The sequence below is a fragment of the Dunckerocampus dactyliophorus genome, chromosome 12 (assembly GCF_027744805.1).
Source record: "Dunckerocampus dactyliophorus isolate RoL2022-P2 chromosome 12, RoL_Ddac_1.1, whole genome shotgun sequence".
Lineage (NCBI taxonomy): Eukaryota > Metazoa > Chordata > Actinopteri > Syngnathiformes > Syngnathidae > Dunckerocampus > Dunckerocampus dactyliophorus.
Genome location: NC_072830.1, coordinates 26,125,378 through 26,143,610, shown reverse-complemented (window position 1 = coordinate 26,143,610; position 18,233 = coordinate 26,125,378). Strand labels below are relative to the sequence as shown.

The 18,233-nt window shown below is 41.6% G+C and overlaps 1 protein-coding gene across 4 annotated transcripts in view; it reads left to right on the top strand.

Moving 5' to 3' along the window:
- The window catches only part of hip1 (huntingtin interacting protein 1), a 55,817-nt gene extending 38,690 nt beyond the window's left edge, over positions 1-17,127 (top strand). For all 4 annotated transcript variants that reach the window (XM_054793221.1, XM_054793223.1, XM_054793222.1 and 1 more), the window contains 18 exons: positions 72-255; positions 772-860; positions 962-1,078; positions 1,206-1,307; positions 3,973-4,167; positions 4,290-4,437; positions 4,515-4,601; positions 4,707-4,814; positions 6,913-7,049; positions 8,534-8,644; positions 8,738-8,796; positions 9,580-9,673; positions 12,207-12,307; positions 12,453-12,558; positions 12,660-12,783; positions 12,880-12,941; positions 13,966-14,083; positions 14,919-17,127. In XM_054793221.1, the coding sequence (XP_054649196.1) occupies positions 72-255; positions 772-860; positions 962-1,078; positions 1,206-1,307; positions 3,973-4,167; positions 4,290-4,437; positions 4,515-4,601; positions 4,707-4,814; positions 6,913-7,049; positions 8,534-8,644; positions 8,738-8,796; positions 9,580-9,673; positions 12,207-12,307; positions 12,453-12,558; positions 12,660-12,783; positions 12,880-12,941; positions 13,966-14,083; positions 14,919-14,929 (1,953 nt within the window). In that variant the 3' untranslated portion in view covers positions 14,930-17,127. The remainder of the gene's footprint in view (positions 1-71; positions 256-771; positions 861-961; positions 1,079-1,205; positions 1,308-3,972; positions 4,168-4,289; positions 4,438-4,514; positions 4,602-4,706; positions 4,815-6,912; positions 7,050-8,533; positions 8,645-8,737; positions 8,797-9,579; positions 9,674-12,206; positions 12,308-12,452; positions 12,559-12,659; positions 12,784-12,879; positions 12,942-13,965; positions 14,084-14,918) is intronic.
- The last annotated feature ends 1,106 nt before the right edge of the window (positions 17,128-18,233 follow it).

Below are 18,233 nucleotides of genomic sequence, written 5' to 3'. Positions count from 1 at the left end.
AATAATATGTTCAAGATCTCCTGGATCAAGTGATTCTTATTTCCTTGTTCTCCCCTCCTTCTCATTACAAGAGTGGACGATTATGTCAGGCACTGAGGGGGCGTGTCAGTGAGCTGGAGGCGGAGCTAGCAGAGCAGAGCCACCTGAGGCTACAGGCAGCAGGGGAGAGCGAGTTCCTGAGGGCCGAGCTTGATGACCTGAGGAGGGTCAGAGAGGACACGGAAAAAGAGCAGCGGAGTCTGACAGAGATCGAAAGTAAGACACTCAAGCAAGGCCAATCAGTTTATTTTATTACCATGACTATGTTGGAAGATGTTTGTCTGGAACAAAGTTCTTAACAGCTGACAAATTCACCATTTCATGATGTAGATTAGATACACAAGTCTATAAAAGAGTAAACACAGTTCATTGGTCTTTGTTGCTAAATTAATAGAAACAGAGGAGAAACAAAATAATAAATACTAAGCGGCTGCAGGGGTTATAGCACCATCTGTGGTAGAGGAGGCAAACATGCATTGCAAATAGTGTGAACTCCGGAATATTGAGTGCCCCTTGATATAAGCCTCAGTACAGGCTGCACTTGTTACGTCGTAACATGAGACATTTACATAGAAAGACGCACTATAAACCTTGCAGTCATACCTACACTTGGTGTTCCAGTCGTCACTCGTTAGCTCTGATGAGTGAGACGTGAGACGCTTTTTTTCCATCGGATTTCAACAGCTGACTTCAAACTGAACGTAAAAGTGATTAGCGGTCGCCATTTTGTAGAAAAAGCCCAGGCCAATGAGCAGCGCTACACCAAACTGAAGGAGAAGTACACCGAGCTGGTGCAAAGTCACGCTGACCTGCTGAGGAAGGTAAGAATAAGAAACATCTTGCTTCATGTTTAGCATGCTTGTCCTCATCACCTGGAGTGTATCTAGGTGTACTTTCTGTTTGTTTGTGTGTGTGTTTGTAGAATGCAGAGGTGACCCGGCAGATGACCGTGGCTCGGGCAGCTCAGGATGAAGTGGATGCAGTGAGGAAAGAGATGCAGGACAAGGTGAAGGCCGCCCAGGAGGCCGCAGGCAGACAGGTGGGCATCAAAATCAAAAGCTTGTGAGTGACTTAATACTAGTACAGAGTTAAGATGTTTCTTTTTTTTTGTCAAGTTCATAACTGCGATTATGTGAGTTATCTTATGAGACGTTTTGGTGATCCAGGAACGAGAGCAGAGGGAGCACGTTGAGGAGATGCACAGAGAACTGATGTCTAGCAGGGCGGAGCTAGACTCCATCAAGACCATCATGGCCTCATCACAACAGGTCTGTTCTCGCTCATTATTACAATCACAGGAGTGATGAGTATCTTATCTGCTGTCCTTTTTATCCTTGGTCATCTTAGGAAGTCACTCAAGCTGACCCAATCACAAATGTGCTTCTAAAAATAATTGCGTCCTACCAGTGGAAGCCTGGCGCCTACTATGATTCATAGTCGTCTGTCTGCCAAAGCCAACACAACTCAAGTCACAATTTTGTTTAGATTCCCTTCAGCTGTATTAAATACATACACTATATTATTGCAAAGATAGTAATGCATTGCATCATGTAATATGAGCTGTTCTTATAGTGCAGTTGTACGCCACTGCAAAATGCCACAACCTCAATCACAAACATATTGTTAAATTAATACTTATGTTTGTAAAGGCAGAATTTATGATACATATTAGCTTATGCAGGTGGTCATAAGGTTGTGGCCATGTGAAGTAAGTCAGTTTTGTTGCTGTGGTACGTATACAGTATCAAAACAACAGGAGGCTGCCCAGTGGTAGACTGTAACCATGCATTTCTAGTTTTGTAATATCCTTGCATTACTCTCTGTTTTTTTGTACACCTGCACAATCCAATGAGAGCTGACACAAGAGCTGCATCAAAAGTTACTTTCAAAATGTCTAGCTTTTAGTCATAAAGCCTAGTTTGGACGCTTTCATACAGGTATTAATTTAACAATATGTTTGCTATTGTGGTTTAATGTTTTTTTAGTGGTGTAGAACTGCACTGCTTGTCTCATACATATTCCTGATAGTTTGGTCTTATGAGTCTTGTTGACTCATTCAATCCCAGCCACTTATCAAAAAACAACCCCTTCAGTACTGATTTTTAATGATTTTTCAAGGCAAACAGAATATTGTGTTCTATGGCTACTAAAAGAAAGATTAGACCCCTGTCTTTCATCAGAAAGAAACTGGTTTGTTCCTACCTTTTTCTATTCTTCAGTAATCAGCAGTAGAACATAGGCAAGTTTCAGGAAAATAGCAGTTCCCAACTAGAAAAGAGAGAAAAACAGCTTTTTGTGAAAAGATACAACTTTCACTTTGACACAAATATGTTGTGCTTTTCTGACAGCTGAAATATCTAAACAGCTATACCAACATAAACGACACAAAAAAGGAATTTTTTGACATCAAAATAACATTTTATTTACAAACATATGCGTGAACTTTTTCCAATTTTCACATTTGGAACTGAAGTATGTGTGTGCACGCGCGTGCATGTGTTCAAATTTCCGTACAATGCGAAACCTTCTGCATGCTACACTCCTCCACGCTGTCTGACTTCCTCCTTCCTGTCATGTGTGATTCTTCCATTGACATGATCCCCGCCGAGCTCTTATCAAATGCACTTCTGCCACCTTGTGGCCGTTTTTATGGCTTCAATGTGCTCTGAAGTGAAATGCATTAGTGCAGAGTTGCGTCATCACCTCTTTGTGAAAAAAAAATGTAAAAGACGTATAAATACGTTGTTGGGATCGGACATTCGGGTTTATCAAAACTCAGGAATACGTCTTGAATGAATTGAATGAGTTAAGCGGCATCTACTACATACTGTTTATGGATTTGGATTATAGTGACTAATGAGCATTATAGTTTGTCTCTTATTTGATCTTGTATTGAAAAATAAGAAAAACAGATGGCTGTTTTGTCAAATGGAATACTGTAAACTGTGTACTTAGTAGTGCTGTCCCAAATCACTTACTGTTGTTGCACACTTACAGAAAATGCAGGTATGTATATTTGTCCGCTTCTTCTTCTTTTGTCCTTTTTAACTGAGGATGGTGATTGGTGATTAGGTGGTTAGGGTGCATCGCTGTACACTCACCATTTGGGGTATGTGTTGATTGCAAATCCGATGTCTGATTGCCATACCTCTCAGTGTGAGCACAGGTATACACTGAAAATGCTAAGTCTGAGTACAGAATTGGGCAAATTGAGACACAGTCAAAGTCTCTAACCCTCGAAGATAATGTGTGTAGTTAATGGTTAATAAGCTCTGAATTCATGCAGACATTCAGAGGTTGCCAGTTCTCTGTCCCACTCATCCATCTCTCAGCCTCCCACTCATCATTCTATTTCTGAAGCCTATAATCGTTAACTCTTCATCCTTCTTGCTAATCTGTACAGTCACAGACTGCCCTCATCTTATTTCTTTTGTGCCTCCGCTGCCGCAGATCTCATTATGTGGTGCCCTAAAGAGTACAGCGATTCTTTCCTTTCCACTCAACATTTCTTCACCAGTTTCAGACCTTGCTTCCTTATATTTGCCGTGAGCTCACTCCACACTTCCAAACTGTGTTGACGACCCCCAAAAGACACACAAACTTCCTGCACACAGGATCTGATGAAACGTCAGACTGTTGCCATAGTTGGTGTTGCCAAGTTGCACAACCACAACTTGGGTTTTTTTCTGTTTGGTTGTGGACATGACCTCCACTCAAACTCCTTTGGAGACTACGTGCCAAGCAATAAACTAGAAAAAGACTTGTGTGTTACAATGTTTCACATTGGAGGCCACTTGTATCATAAACTACAACATTTTGAAAGGTCATGGCAGCCTCATTGTTCTAATCCACACTTCCTAACTAATGGTGCTGCTCTCAATTGTTTACTTGTTTGGTAATTCCAACACACCATTTATTTTCAATGTTTTGCAGTCAAGTGAGGCTCTCAGCACACAGTTAGCTGCCCTGGAATCGGAGAAAGCAGCACTCGTCGAGTCCTTGTCCAAAGCAGAGACAGAGCTGGCTGTCCGGGGGGAGGAGCTTGAGCGAGTCCAAACCTCATTGGCCAGTGAGAGAGAGAGCGGCGTGAAGACAGCAGAAGCCCTGCAAAATCAGCTCAATGACAAGGTCAGAGGTCAATTCTTGGTAGTAAAGCCCATGAGGCTCAACTGTTGGCCTAAATGCATTTTTATTGGTGTGTGAGTCTGCCATGAATGGTCATCTGTGTGGTGATGGTCAATTCTGCACAGGAGAGCAGGGAACAGGCGTTAGAGAGCCAGCTGGTAGCGGCCCGCTGGAGCAGTCTGCAGGGAGCTGTGGAAGATGCAGAGAGGATCATCCAAGACTCACTCGCCCAAATCGATGACCCGGCACACATCGGCTGCACCAGCTCAGCAGGTTGCTTCCCGTCCGCTTTGGAGTTATAGTTAGCGGTGAGTGTGTGTAGTAATGTCCAATTACACGTACCTCTACAGACTACTTGGCATCCAGATGTCAAGCCTCTTTAGACTTTGTGGACCAGCTCCATACTGCCAGAGACGCCTTCTTGGCTGACGACACAGGTAAAATGGAATGCTGTCTTCTAACATACATGCTCCTGTACTAGTTGCATGCAAAACATCCTTCAAGGAAGTGAGTCATGTTTTGTGTCCATCTTTTTTGCACAGGTGTGTCTCAGTTGATTAAAGTGGTGACCCAATGTGGACACCTTGTGGGCGACACCATTGTTCAGGGCAGTGCCACCTCTCACATGGTGCCTGTGGAGCAGGCTGACGGTAAACTGTGTGTGTGTGTGGGGGGGGGGGCAGTCACTGTATCTGTATGTGTGTGCGATTATGCTATTCAAAATAGTATAGCTATGGAAATGTGACAAAAGAGAATTAATGTTTTGAAATAGGTGCAGTTAGTGTTTTGGTTTTGTTTTTTGTTTTTTTGCTCCAAGGCTCTCACTACAGTTGTGAAGTTGAAATTATATTTAAGCAACTACCATATATTACTGTACCATATTTTCCGGATTATAAATCGCAGCTTGGCTGGTTCTGCGACTTATTGTCAGGTGCAACTTATATCAGTTCTGTTTTAGGACTTGGTGGATCAATCCCCGAATGAAAATAGATACCTGGGGCATGATTGTTAACGATGTATGCATCAGTCATCTCGAAGCTGTGGTGATGTATGGCGACGTTGTGGGTGTGGGGTGGGTTTCCTTGGGGTGAGGCAGTGAGAACCCGACCTGGATACAACCACTGCCCTGACCGGGAAGTTGCTCAATCTCCTCCCTTTCCCCTCTTTGGGGTGATGGCCGGAAGGGGAGAGGTGCTCAGCAAGTATTATTTAGAATCTAAAGTTAAACTCGGGACTTCATGTATGGTGACTTCATGGGTACTCCAGTTTCCTCCCATACTAAAAACATGCATGTTAGGTTAATTGGCGACTCTAAATTGTCCATCGGTATGAATGTGAGTGTGAATGGTTGTTTGTCTATATGTGCCCTGCCATTGGCTGGCGACCAGTCCAGGGTGTACCTCGCCTCTCACCCGAAGTCATCTGGGATAGGCTCCAGCAGACCCCCGCGACCCTAATGAGGAAAAGCGGCATAGAAAATGGATGGATGGAAGCTCAAAAATAAATATTTGTGATTAATTTTTTTTTTTTTAACCAGGCCCTTTTTATGTTAGACTGAATGCTTATCTTAAGTAATATGTATTAAAATCTGAGCTTTATTGCTTAAAATAAAATTAATTTTAATAAAATAAATTTTATTATGATTAAATCTGACAACAGGACAAGAAAATTTGACTTGCCAAAACACTTGAAATAAGTGCAATGGAATTAGTTTCATTGGTAGATTATTTTGCTAATTTTAAATTACACTGTATATTTCAGACTTTGAGAGCTATTACTTACGATAAGCAAACAAATATCTTTTCAAACAGCTAAAATGATGCATAAAACAAACAATAACTTTCTACCCAAAAATGTCATACAATACTTTAACAAGAGAGGAGCGATATGATCTCAGGGAAAAACTCAACTTAAAACACTTATATGATAGAACAACGCTAAAAACCCATAGCATTTCAGTATGCGGAATCAAATTATGGAACGGATTGAGTAAGGAACTCAAACAATGCAACAAGATGCAACAAGATGAGCGATTTCAAGAAACAATACAAACTGTTGTTTGCAAAATACAAAGAAGAGTTTTGAACCAGTGTGTACAAAATGCTGTGTCTAATCACAACAACACTCATTAAACTTCATTCGTGTGAGTTCATTGTCAGTACTCACCTGTTATTACAATGAAGTTCAGTTATGTCTATTTAAGCTGATTATTTATTTATTATACTAATCATGTGATTATTTATTATGATTTAGGAAAAAACCTTCACAATTTTATTACTACATTATCACATTACCTTATCATTTTCCATTGTATCATTTTCCCATGTATTAGCTGGTAAAGACTACATTTAGAAGAAATGTATTGCAATTGATGTGAAATGGACGAATAAGCTTTGCTTCTTCCTACTCCTTTTGGAAATGTAGAACTGCGAATTGAACTATGTGATGTATTCCATTGTAACTTATAGGCTTGTTCAAATAAAACTAAACCATTACCATTACCATCTTGTTAGTCAAAAATAGTATTAAAATAAGTATTTTTGACCTTGATTTCAGATATTTAGTCTTGTCAGTCTTTGCAATGTGAGTCACATCACAGATACTTACAAAGTCTGTGTACAGTTTAAATGACAAAATGATTTTGGAGCCTTTTGCGTCTGAGGAAGCCAAAAAATGTCAATATAATGGAGAATAGCAGTAGTGTTTTTTTGTTGTTTTCTTGCTTATATTATGTGCATCCTCTGACAGCTCTGTCAGAGAGTGTGAAGTCGTGTGGCGCCGAGGCGCTGGTTCTGCTGGGCCACATGAAGACGAAGGAGAGCCTGACGACAGCAGACAACTGCAAGCTGAAGGCCGCTCTCCAAACCATCCTGTCTTCCGCAGAGGTGGGTGTCTCTGTTTACAGTGGTGTGAAAAAGTGTTTGCCCCCTTCCTGATTTCTTTTTTTTAGCATGTTTGTCACACTTCAATGTTTCAGATCATCAAACAAATTTAAATATTAGTCAGTGACAACACAACTGAAAACAAAATGCAGTTTCTAAATGAAACTTTTTGATTATTAATGGAGAAAAAAATCCAAACCTACATCACTCTGTGTGAAAAAGTGATTGCCCTCCCGTTAAAATATAATTTAACTTAGATTAATTGAGATCTATCAGTCCGAAAAAGGTTATTAAGCCATTTCTAAAGCTTGGGACTCCAGCGAACCACAGTGAGAGCCATTGGTGAACCGTGGTGAACATTCCCAGGAGTGGCCGGCTAACCAAAATTAGCCAGAGCACAGCGACGACTCATCCAAGAGGTCACAAAAAAAAAACCACAACAACATCAGAAGAACTGCAGGCCTCACTTGCCTCTCAGGTCAGGTCAGTGTTCATGACTCCACCATAAGAAAGACACTGCGCAAAAACGGCCTGCGGGGCAGAGTTCCAAGACGAAAACCACTGCTAAACAAAAAGAACATTAAGGCTCGTCTCAATTTTGCCAGAAAACATCTTGATCCCCAAGACCTTTGGGAAAATACTCTGTGTTCTGTCGAGAAACAATTTGAACTTTTTGAAAGGTGTGTGTCCCATTACATCTGGTGTAAAAGTAACGCCACATTTCAGAAAACGAACATCATACCAACGGTAAAACATGGTGGCGGTAGTGTGATGGTCTGGGGCTGTTTTGCTGCTTCAGGACCTGGAAGACTTGCTGTGACAAATGGAGCCATGAATTCTGCTGTCTAGCAAAAAATCCTGAAGGGGAATGTCCGCCTATCTGTTTGTGACCTCAAGTTGAAACAAACTTGGGTTCTGCAGCAGGACAATGATCCAAAACACACCAGCAAGGCCACCTCTGAATGGCTGAAGAAAAACAAAATGAAGACTTAGGAGTGGCCTAGTCAAAGTCCTGACCAGAACCCTACCTTAAAAAGACGGTTCATGTTGGAAAACCCTCCAGTGTGGCTGAATTGCAACAATTCTGCAAAGATGAGTGGGCCAAAATTCCTCCACAGTGCTGTAAGAGACTCATTGCAAGTTATCTCAAACGCTTGATTGCAGTTGTTGCTGCTATTAGGTTTAGGGGGAATCACTTTTTCACACAGGGCCATGTAGGTTTGGGTTATTTTCCCCTTAATAATAAAAAGTTTCATTTAAAAACTGCATTTTGTGTTCAGTTGTCTTGTCATTGACTAATATTTACATTTGTTTGATGATCTGAAACAATGAAGTGTGACAAACATGCAAAAAATAAGAAATCAGGAAGGTGGCAAACACTTTTTCACACCACTGGATAGTACTGTGTACTATAGTACTCGGTGCACTGTGTATAGTAGTGAACAACGGTGACTGTAATGAAGACTTGGCCTTAATCTTGGATTCAGAAACTGCGTCCTCGGGGTTTGGAGCTGCAGCAAGGGGAGCTGGGCGATCTCGTGGAGCAGGAAATGGCAGCCACCTCTGCAGCTGTGGAATCCGCTGCTGCCAGGATAGAGGTGTGTATGTTTTAGTATGGTTCTTGTGTCCCCTGTGCAAGACGTGTGCACGCTTTGCCGTCAAAAAACATTCTCCTGTGTGTATCGTCACAGGAAATGCTCAACAAGTCTCGAGCAGTTGATACAGGCATCAAGATGGAGGTCAATGAAAGGTAATCTATTTTTTGCTGCACAGGAAGATTTCATTTCAAAAGCATTGTTGTCTTAAGAGAGTGAATATCCATTTTCCGTAACAGGCTTCAAACTTCAAACGGTAATAATGGTGATAATAATATTATCAGGTTTATTCTGGCATCTTCATTATGAGCTAGCACTCTGCTAAAAAGACCACCAACATTTTCTTAAAACAAAAATAAAATAAAAATAAAACCAAGCTTGACCATCAGCTAAAACAATTCAGATTTGAAGAAGTAACCTTATATTTGTCATCGTCATCAGCTTGGTCATATCTTTAAGCACAAATCCTATAGCATCCAGCTAGAATCACAGTTTGGTTACTTCACTGCTTCATGCCAAATAACTATTTACGTCACGTGGTGTGTACCGCAACCAGCCGCATTTAAAACTGTCTTTAGCTCGCTGTTTGAAACGTCGCTCCCAAAATGCAACGTAAATATGAGAAGTAGCTTTTTTCACACACCAGTACATGTGTCAGCTGGCTCGCTGTTATGCAGACATTTGTGGCAGATGTGCAATGAATTTTTAGCACTTTGACCACAAAACCTCTGCAGACGTAATGTTTCATGCTTTCGAAAACATGCAAAAGTTCAGTACAATGCTGTGTGTAGTTTGAATCTGTTCTTTTTTTAACATCTGTGTGTATCATCATCGTTTACACTGTGGCCATTTTCTTTAGGTACATTATATAATTTTGACTTAATAGTTTCAGTTAATTAAGCCATTTCCTCAGTGTTGTGCTCTGTCGCCCCCTGCAGGATCTTAGCTTCGTGCACAGACCTGATGACGGCCATCAAGGCACTTGTTCTGTCCTCCAAAGATCTGCAGAGGGACATTGTGGAGAGTGGGAGGGTAGGTTATATTGGTCTTTATCTCCCACTTTGCAAAAGCGTGATGGATGACTGTAGATGTTATTCACTTCACAGTACACTTTCTCTTTACTCTTTAAAAGAAACCTGCACTTTTTGGGGTCATTTTGCCCATCATCCACAATCCTTATGTGACACATGAACACACAAAGAGAGAAAAACAGTTAGCATGAGTGAGTTAACAATGCATGTAACGGGACACACCTTTTTTTGACTATACGGCCCTTGAAAAATCCCGCAACAACTTTTTATCTTTTTATATACATGCTGTGGCCATCCAGTAACAGGCGCATTCATGATAACATGTCGTACTTACAGTATTTTGCCGTATTTTGATCATTTTAAACATTACACACATCTAGTGCTACTTCTGTCAACAACAGCAGCATAGAAAGCGTCAGTCTGTTTGCAACTACTAATCATGGCAGCCTTTGTGAGAGCCGCTGATGACGACTGCTTTTGGACAAATGAGGATTCAGAACCTTTTTTTGTGAGCCTGATTATGCGGAGGATGAGCTACAGGTTTTAGAAGCTGAGCGGCCACAAAGAGAGAGTGAACTGTTTGAGCAGATGGGGGGCGACAGAGTCAGGACGGGCATGACTTGGTGGTGTTCATGTGGAGCTTGCCAAGCCATGCCGACAGAAACGGAGTGGCATACAGTGTTACCATCAATGGAAAAGCTTTGTGTGTATGTATGACGAGGAGGATATTCCTCCAAGAGAGTGCATCACAACGGACAAAGAATTGTTAGCGCTAACAAACCCCGCAGGGATAGAAATATTTTTACGCCTACTCAAAATAAACTGGAAAAGACGCCCCAGACCAGCTGGACTAGACTGACAACATCGAGTAAGTCACCATGATACTGATTCTGATACATGGAGCACATACATAGCACATGATATCACAACATAGTCCATCTAGCCGTGTATAAACAAAACATGGAATGTGGGCTAATACTTTACAGATCATTTGAGTGTCTATTCGTTGCTGTTTGCTTGCTCTTGTTTCCTAGTCAGTACAGATTGCATTGTTTTGAAATGGGCCCATTACCTGTCGGTAGTGGCATGAGGCGCTTTGTCACTACGCCAGAAAAATACTTATTTGTGTTAGCTGCTACAGTAACAGTGTTGCTGTTAGGCCTGTCACGATAACAAATTTTGCTGGTCGATAATTGTGCTATAAATTATCGACGATAATCGATAATTTCGATCTTTTTTTCGACCATTTTTTTGTTAAGTCTATCATTCAATGATCCTCGTGTCATGTCACATTTGAGCCACTAGATGGTACTCAAGTGTAGTGTATCTGTGTTAGGCACAGAAGATGCCTGCTATAGCACTTATGAATCGCTGGGCGTCAACACTTCACATACCCTGGGTATGGCAAGCTCGTGCCGCCCGGCACTATACATTCACTTCGCCGATCAAACGCCCCAGGAAACAGCAACCCCCCCGTTACGTGCATGGTTAGCTCCCACATGCTAGCTGTTTTTCTCTCTATAGAACGCACAGAAAAGGGAGTGATGCGTGGTCATGTTTCACATAGGGATTATGGATAATGGGCAAAATTACAAGAAAAGTGCACACAGTACACAAGTACACAAAAATATTGTAATTAGGGTTTTTTTCATATTTTTCCACTTCCGATATGATCTCGATACCTAAATTTGGATATCTGCTGATAACGATTCTATTCCAACACCACAACTCTGTTTGTTATAAAATAATTAATTATAGCGTGACGAGAAGGTGGTTGATCGTTTATTGAGCAAAACAGGTCACTGTTGATTGCAACGACACCAAAAGAATATCAGAAAATGCAGCTGGAAGAATAACATGGAACGGAGCTGTCTCCACACAGGTAGCACTGCACGCACACGCAAACAAGAGGTCAGCTGAAGCATTCAAGACTTCACAGACAGTCAGACAACACAGAACTCTTAACATGGTGCATAACCTCCAGGTCGCAACATTATCATTGTTGATTTTTGAGGCTGGAATAAAAACTCTCTAAAGGCAAGTATGGTATTGTAGTGACCTGGAAAGTTTGTATATTGTTAAGTTTGTGATGTCTGACTGTTTTGTGGTCGTGAACACGTCAGGTGGAGAGCTTGCGTGTGTGTGCGGCGTCAGCGAGGAGGACGGCTGTAGTGCATGTGTGAAGACAACTACGTTCACGGATATTCTTCTGGCTATGTTTGCTGACAACATTTGAAGCACAGATGTGGCTCATGGATCGGAACTCTTCGTAGGTGGTATCAGAAAGAGAACCGACACTGGATTGGATCGGCCCTGTCGCTAGTTGTAATACCTTGCTCTTACCAAATGCTCTTTTAGAAGATTTCAGTCTAGTTAAATCTTTTTTAAAAATGTCAACATTTTACTAGAATTAATATGAATAATTAATTTGTGTACTAATTTCGATGTAAAAGCCCAATTCAATGGGCTTGACTTTGTTGTTTTTTGTAAAAACTTGGGGTATCAATGATGGCGATTCGTCTTTTGTCCACCAGGGGGCAGCATCCACGAAGGAATTTTATGCCAAGAATTCTCGCTGGACAGAGGGCCTGATTTCTGCCTCCAAGGCAGTCGGCTGGGGTGCAACGGTCATGGTGTAAGTAACTACTACCTTTCGTGCCCGTCAAGACCCTTCGTGAGTGACGTGCTGCTCCCAACAGGAAATGCGGAGAAAAGACAGGATGAAGATGATTATAGCATTGCGTTGTGAACATGTCTTGTATTCTGCACTGTCACTGCAGAGATGCGGCTGATCTGGTGGTGCAGGGCAAAGGGAAGTTTGAGGAGTTGATGGTATGTTCCCATGAAATTGCTGCCAGCACAGCACAACTTGTTGCTGCTTCCAAGGTGAGCGTGTAGTGTAACTGCTTTCTGAGATAGTGTAACTCCCTGGTGGTATTTATGTACAGCGTGCTCCATGTCTAATCTAAGTGCCGCTGCCCTCCCAGGTGAAAGCAGACAAAGACAGTGCCAACTTGCATCGCCTGCAGCAAGCGTCCCGAGGCGTCACCCAGGCGACTGCCGCTGTGGTGGCCTCCACCAAGTCTGGGAAGTCCCAGATTGAAGACAAAGGTTAGCAACTCTCAGCATCCTCTGGGTTGTTTTTGGTCATTTTCCACAAAGTTGTGTTGCAATTAAAACAATTGTTGGTTTGCAATTGTGGTACAGATACCATGGACTTCTCCAGCATGACGCTCACACAGATCAAACGACAAGAGATGGACGCCCAGGTTAGCAGCAACGTACAACACGCAAGCACTGATCAAATAAAAAGCAGGCCTGTTTTGGAGCATGCTTATTGTTCCATTCTGAAGCAACATTGTTTTTCATCCAGCGGGAAGTTGAGTCAGACGAACACTTCAGCCAGTCAGTCTGAGGCTGTCTGCCCCCACAGTGAAAGAAAAACAAAACAAAACAAAAGTGCAAGGACCTTTGTCACACAAACAACTATAGTCAAACTAGGAGAGCTCGTTAAGCATATTCACATATGGTCCTGTTAGTGTGCATTTACAATCATGGACAAAAATTATATTTGTGATGCCCCCTGTGAGTTGTGTGCGCAAAATACATTGGAAGACATGCTAGCATACATGATATCCTCAACGTTTTATTACAAGAAATGACCTGTGGGCACTTAGTCGGTAAGATGTTTTGGTTAATGGCGGCCATGTGTTTTACCAATCCTGCTGAAATTGTACACGCACATGCTTGCCAGTTCCCTTAAGGTGTGTACCATATTTAATGTACAGTGGAACCTTAGTTAGCAGGTTTTTCGGTTAATGTTGTAATGATTAATGTAACGCCAGCATTTTGCCTCCGTTTGCGTGCCAGAGTATTTGGACTTGCATTATTTCTTATGGGATAAATGGATTTGGTTAGAGTGTGTTTTGGTTAGAGTCGGACCTACTGGAATGGATTAATACAGTACAATGTGTATGTGCCCCCTAGTGGCTGTGAGAAGCATAGGTGAAGAAATTTGAATAACCTTATTAGAAAGTTTACCTTGGCTTAGCTGCTAAAAAGTGAAAATAAACATGGATGTAATAAAAACAAGAAAAACAGCGTTAACGCACATCGCTATGAGAGCCGTGGGACTCAATCCAAACAGTAAAGTTGTCTCCGTGAAAAGGCTCCACATCATAATTTCCTGTGTATGACTCCTATAAAAAACAAACCTTTTAGGATTGTGGCTTTTCAGTGGTTTGCAGGCGGAAACCTCACGATGACAAGTGTGTGTTTGTGTTTATTCCTCAGGTCCTGGTGCTGGAGCTGGAAACACGTCTGCAGAAGGAGCGGGAGCGTCTCGGAGAGCTAAGGAAGAAACACTATGAGCTGGCCGGGGTAGCAGAGGGCTGGGGGGAGGACGAGGAAGGTGAGAGCAAAAGATGACCACAGCAGCACATTAAAATAGCGTATTGTTGAATTTGTTTGGAATTTGATTCTTTTTTTTCCCCATGAGAAATAATGGAAATTTGGAGAAAAAAAAAAATCTGAGATTTTGAGAATAATGTCGTACATTTACGAGAATAATTTGCGAGAATAAATTCGCAAATTTGTGAGAATGAAGTCAAGTAAATTTACAAGGAAAAAAAGTTGTAAATTTCCGAGGAAAAAAAGTCGTAACATAACCTTTGCCCAAGGCCAAAGGTCACATAAGTTCCCCCCTTTTCATAGCTGTCTCAGGCAATGCCTGTTACGACGGAGTATTAAAAGAATCTGAGATTACGAGAATAAAGTCGTACATTTCTCAGCTCTCAAATTTTTTTTTTTTTTTTTTTTTGAAATTTTTTAAATGAAGCTTACTGCTTGTGCTCTGGGGGCCAGTCTCTTCACATTTGGGCAGCTCACCTCCTGGTTATGTATTATTTTTGTTACCTTTTCCCACCTTTTGTTGCTTTTTTTGGGGGGGGGGATTTTTAGAATGTGCTGGGTGGCCCCCCAGATGGTCGCTGGGCCCTACATCAGACATCCCTCCCTAATGCTATGTTTTGCTAATGTGCCGTGGCCCTCAGACTGCACTTTGGACACCGCTGCTTCAGTGGCCTGCAACTGTAGAAGGCCACAAATGTTGGTTGAATTCTCAGTTGCATGACTGTTTGACAGGGTTAAGTGGCATAGAAAGCGGACGGATGACTGTTTGAACTTGTAATGCACTAAAGGACATCCTGCACTGAACAGACTTCAACTGCTTTCCTCCTCCTCTGCAGGTTCAGGTTGATCGCACCCCCAACACGGCCTTCTACCTGAAGAAAAGTCTTTCTTTTTTATTTATGCACTCTTCCCCCTTCTTTCTTGTCGTGCTTGTTTTCTCCTCTTCCATTTGTTTGTTCATCGAGCCAAATGAAACGGTGCTTGTTCTCAACCTGCTTCTTCAACCCACGTGTGGGAGCTTCCGTGCGGGCGGCGACAAGGAAACGAGACTTGGATAGAAGCATCACCCGACTTGAAAGAGCAGTCTTGAACCCTTCTATCGTTTATTTATTATTATTTGTGCTCCAATTTGAACACACTCCCCAGCAGCTGCACCGGGGACTCTTGATTCTCATGATGAGCACAACTACACTTGCTCTAAAGAGCTAGGGCGACGTGTGAGCCCCCAAATCATATGTCGATGGAACAAAGAAGTACAAGAAACTACGCTGCAGGAGGAGCCTGAGGTCAGTGTGGTGTTGCTCGCTCCTTTCTCACTACCTGTTAAGTCCACCGTCTTCACTGGACTTTCTGCCTTTCACCTTTGGAACAAACACGACTGTTAAATCACGTTGAACTCTCATCGCATTTCCTTTTTTTTTTTTTTTAAATAGTTGCTTCCACAGAAACCCGCTCTCAACTGCCAACTTGCAAAGGAGGGAAGCTCACACCCCTCATTGTAAGGCATCAGAGGTCCTAGCAGGACAGCAAGTAACAGTTATTTACAGTTTGAATTAGTAACAACGTATTTTTATACCAACGGGGAAAGCACCAACACTTTTATTGTATTTTTTTCATTTTGTAAACAAATACTTCAACGTTTTTAAAGCTGACTCTTATTTGGAACAAACAGGTGCATCTCAATAAATTAGGATATGTTTGAAAAGTTGAAAACTCTTACATTCCATAGATGGACGACACACAGAGTGAAATTGTTCAAGGATCTATTTCTTCATTCTTCATCGTTTTAGTGACTATACCCCACAGCTATGACTGTGCGCCTGTGCCATGGGGCGTTCAGGTGCACTCGTAATCGTGAGTGTTACGCGCTATTTGTTTTTCATTTTTATTCACTTACCCCCTATGACAATTGGCGTACCCCACTTTGGGAACCTAGGCCCTACAACTAATAAAATGCCCAAATTGCCAAAAAGTTCAATATTGCAAGCGACTGGTTCGCACGCTAATCACGCTAAAATGAACTGCAAAGCCTTCCCCAGTCTTGAACTTTAACTGTCTGAAATCAAATAACGTTTCCAGCGTATTCTAATCTATTGACATGCACCTGTATTTGTTCTATTTGTCAGTGCTTGACTAACACGGTAGCTTTGCAGATCAGACACAGACTGAAGAAGATTGCAACCTCCTCGACTGCTCCACTAGTTTCTTTAGTTGTGACGATTAAGCTGCATTATCACACGATGCCCTTGAAACACATTTTGGGAAAAACAAAGTGCAGGTTAACAGCTTCCCTAGCTTGAAGACCACATAGCTGTGTGTAAATAAGTCAACTTTTTGCTTTGGAACGCATCATTGTATGTGTCTCGCTCATTTCAGCGGAGTCAGGAATACAAAGCGGGGCAGGCCGACACCAATAGAAGTCATCCTTTTGCCCCTAGAGATAATTTAGAGAACACATCTGCCCGCTGAGGCTCGTGACCGTGGTGTCTTTGTGTGTCTTCAGCCTAGTTCAGACACTAAAAGTTGTGTCACTGGGTTTTTCATAGATGCGCATTAAACAGTGTTTGCCAATCATTCTTAAACTGAAGTAGTTTTTAGGGGGAAAACAAGTGTTTAAGGTGAATTAAAGATCAGGTGAAAACAAACAGCAAGTGTTACTGCAGTGATGTTGTTGTTAGATTTAATAACCGCTTCAGTTGTGTTCCTCTGTCACGTCACACGACGGTACCTTCTTTATGAGAATAAGTCCAATTTGGAATACTTTTAAACCACAATAACTAAGGTGTTTTAGAAGACTAAACAAGCGCACTTTGATGAAAGCTTGTGGGCTTTTTTTTTTTTTTTTGCCTAAGTAGTCTTTGAATAACCTGTCTCGACTCAGCCAGCCTTTCAAACTGCCTCACACTGTATAGTCAATGAAACAACTGCTCACTCTCATAGCAACTTTGACGTGTGTCTTTGGACCATATACTAAAAACTATGTTGGTGGCTTTGTTTTTATTTTTTCAGTTTTTACAATAAATATTTCAACTTGTCAATACACAAGTAAGCGTGTCTGTTTTTTTTCTTTGAGTTCAGCAAGTTGCAAGGCAGCGGTGTCCAAACTTTATTGGCTTGCGGCACATTCTAAAAATACAGTTATTCAAAAAAACAACACAAATTGGCAAAAAAAACCCAAAAATGCATAGTTTAATGTGAAGAGGTTTTTATGAGGGCTGTCAAATGATTAAAAGTGTTAACCAGATTAATCAGCATGAGAAAATATGCCCATTTTTACTGTATTCAATTAACAAAGATAAATGACAGGACAGGGTTATATATAGTTATATGTATTAACAGCCAAATGAACTGAATATGTCAATCAAGCTAAAAGATACAGTGCACTATCCCGGCTCACCTTTCGTGTATTCACTGGTTCGGATATTTTAAGGCTTTTTTTTTTCTTTTATTACAGAGTATGAATGCTGTTACAGGCCGCATTGTGGGACGTTGAATGTTTCTCTTGTCTGTCTGCACCGCCCCTTGTTTTCTGCGTCCTGATTGGCTGTAGACCATTGTCAATCCCCTTCGTGCCGTCCTGCTGTGTCATCACTAGTTGCTTGCTTGCTAGCTAGCTTGTAAATGAATCTTCGGGTCGATGGAGGAGGCCTGCCACGGGAGGAGTACTGCAGCAATATGTTTTAACAAGGATACAAAAACGCTACAGTGTGGTGGAATGGCGCCAGGACGAAAGGGAGTGAAACAGGAGTGAAATACGCGTGAGTGACTTCATAATTACTTGTGTCCGACCTGTAGGTTGATCATTAAAATTCAAGTGAAGGTTTGAACTTTTTTGAATGTTTAAACAAGAGAGAAATGTGATAAAATGCCTGTTAGAGAAAAGTGTATGGTGAGGAGTTTTACAGCCTTAAAATATACATAATAATTGTAAAAATAAAAAATGAAGTTGGCTACCTTGCGGATTTCACTTACTGTGGGCTATTTTGGGAACCTATCGCTCGCGATAAACGAGCGAACACTGTACCACCCAACTGTAAAAATCTATTTCTAGTCTCTTTTAAGAGCACAACATTTGACTCACTCAACTGTTACGAGCAATGAGGGGTTGCGTTCAAAGACATCACATAATTTAAGGTCCATTTGCTTGTTTT